The following is a 2500-nucleotide window of genomic DNA, read 5'->3' as shown; positions in this document are numbered from 1 at the left end:
GACATAGGAAAAAAAAAAGAGGGGTCTGTAGCAATCTCTCCTCTCCCGATGAGTCCGTACCGGATGTTTCTGTTATGTAGATGGGCCTAAAATCAAGTGGGGTTTTGTTCACTAAACTGAAGAATACCTCAAAGAAAAAATCCTTACCTCACCAATGAAGTACGGGTGCTTGCAATTGCCACATTCTGAAAATATTAAACAAAACTTTGAAATATTCTTGATTTGTAATGAAACGAACGTTACGAGTTATTTTTGTATTTTCCCCCCTTCACAGGTGGTCCAGATTACGGGTAATATGAATTGCTAATTAACGTCCTCCATGCACGATATCAATCAGCTTCCAAAATCAAAGAGTTGTGGCACATGAGCGTAAAATAATTCCTCTACGTGTCGCGCTTTGATCATCATATTCGGGTTAGCGTGCGAGAAACGACGAATAATATACGTTATTGAATATCTCCAGTAACAGTCCAGGCCTTTCACTTAGTTATGAGGGTCTCCCAGGGGGGCTTTGCACCCTTCCAAAATTTCCCTGTGTTCCCATGTTCTCACACTTTTTCCTTACGTGTTCGCCATTAACATATACGCTTACCAATTTCCTCTATCATCAACAACTTGTTGTTCCGGCGTTTCCTGAAGCAGATACATATTCTTTTGTTCCCCACGGTATTTTTTCTTTGTTCACTTGATCCCAAAACCTCTAGGAGATCCTAAGGCATCCTTTTTCAACGGATCACCGCGCGTTAGAAACCTCAGCACTCGATTGTACTGATCTTCACAATAATTGACTGGAAAAAAGAAAACCTCTACGCCACCTTGATGTCTTTTTTCTCGACAAAGGATTTGGATTCATCTTTACGCCTAGCTGACGTAGATACAAGCGGCCTGCGTTTGGCTGAGTGATGCTGTTCATCTATTATTTAATCCTGATATATGACCAAGCTGTTGCTGTTTGCTGTGACACAGCTCTTATCTAAGATGCCTGGTGTAACTGTCCCCTTCTTTGGTCAAGAGCTCACACCTTTGAAGTCTAAAACTTGCCTAAACGGACTTACTTAAGTCTGAATGAAGTCTAGAATTGTCCGGTAAAACTTCTTCAATTTTCTGCTCTCTCTAAACGAACACGTCTCGTCACTTAATTCTTCGTTTGTATCTCACTTTTGCCAAGTTAAAAAGAGCCTGGTACTTATTTTGGAGAGAAGTATGGTACATAATCACCCCCAGTGCCCTCTCTATGTAATTGGTCAGAGACCTTGGGTTTTGTACTTCTATAAACAATTGAAATCGCCCAGAAACTTCAACATCATTCTCTTTTCTAAATTAACGATTATCGTTAATTCTTAATTTGCTTTCAATTTACTATTATCGTTAATTTAGGACACTATGTCCCAGAACTTGCGGTAGCAGAGAAAATAAGGAAATAAAAAAAAATCATATCCGTGGATTGGATTCGAGCCTGGAGCTTCTACTCCTTAGGAACCGCTTCTTTCCGCTTCACCACTGAAGATCAATACATCGCGTTTTCAAAAGAACATTTTTTTAAGTCTGCCATAGAATATCGCTGCTGAAAAAATATTAGGCCTAGGCTAGATTAATAATTTAAGCCTTAGCTTGGATTTAAAATGCTCAGCTTTGTCGTGAAGTTTGGAAAGCGACCTTTGCAGTTTGTAATATTGTTTGTTGTCGTTTGATAACACAGCATTATCAAATAGTGTTTAGGGTTAGGGTTAGCTAGCGGTGCGGTGGTCAAGTGGTTAGGTGACGGGTTAATAATGAACATTCCCAGGTTCGAGTCCTACTTCCATACACTTGGGTTGTCTTTTAAAAAATATATGGCCATTTCCCATAATCCATATCAACCTTTCAGTCTTCTAAACGGACGATAATAGTAAATTCAGAGCAAATTAAGAATTAACGATAATCGTTAATTCAAGGTACAGAATGGGTTGGAAATTTGAGTCACAGAATTGCACAGGGTAGCCTAGTAAACACTTACCGTACCACTCTCCAGGCCTCTGCTCTCCATTTCTTGCTATTACCTCAGCGATAACCTTGATGCAGTCCAGAAAACTATCATCGGGCATAGTTGGAAGGTATGAATTCTGTATACAAAAACAATTTATCACTAAAGGTGGATTTTTTTCTTTTTCAGCTAATTTCATGCCTGCTAAGACAGGAAAAGCACCAAAAAATGTTTTTTTTTTACTCGCATGGCCAATTATCACATTATTTCTAGATTAGAGTCCAAATGTATGATCTTGCTTTCTCTTCAAATAACACTCACTGACTGTTTTCGTTTTTGCTGTCATCATGTGGCACTTTATGGGTGTAATTTGCTTTTGCTATCGTCTTCTTTGCTTAAAAAATTGGATTTACTGCAAGTCGACGAGTCAATCAATAGCGTAGGTCACTTTTCGCCGAACACAATGGACAATCAAAATAACTGTTAAGTCAAGTTAAGCAATCTATAAAAATATAAATAAATAAATAAATAAATAAA

At 38.4% G+C, this 2500-nt stretch overlaps 1 protein-coding gene across 1 annotated transcript in view; it reads right to left on the bottom strand.

Moving 5' to 3' along the window:
- Nucleotides 1-2500, bottom strand: part of LOC138009453 (E3 ubiquitin-protein ligase rnf213-alpha-like) — a 107450-nt gene that overhangs the window by 16580 nt on the left and 88370 nt on the right. Inside the window, exons 69-70 of the mRNA XM_068856474.1 lie at nt 1997-2102; nt 148-185 (exon numbers count right to left, since the gene is read on the bottom strand). Of these exons, the coding sequence (XP_068712575.1) occupies nt 148-185; nt 1997-2102 (144 nt within the window). The remainder of the gene's footprint in view (nt 1-147; nt 186-1996; nt 2103-2500) is intronic.

This window comes from Montipora foliosa, chromosome 7, assembly GCF_036669935.1.
Source record: "Montipora foliosa isolate CH-2021 chromosome 7, ASM3666993v2, whole genome shotgun sequence".
In the NCBI taxonomy this organism is placed as follows: Eukaryota; Metazoa; Cnidaria; class Anthozoa; order Scleractinia; family Acroporidae; genus Montipora; species Montipora foliosa.
This window is presented reverse-complemented; position numbering and strand designations above follow the sequence as displayed.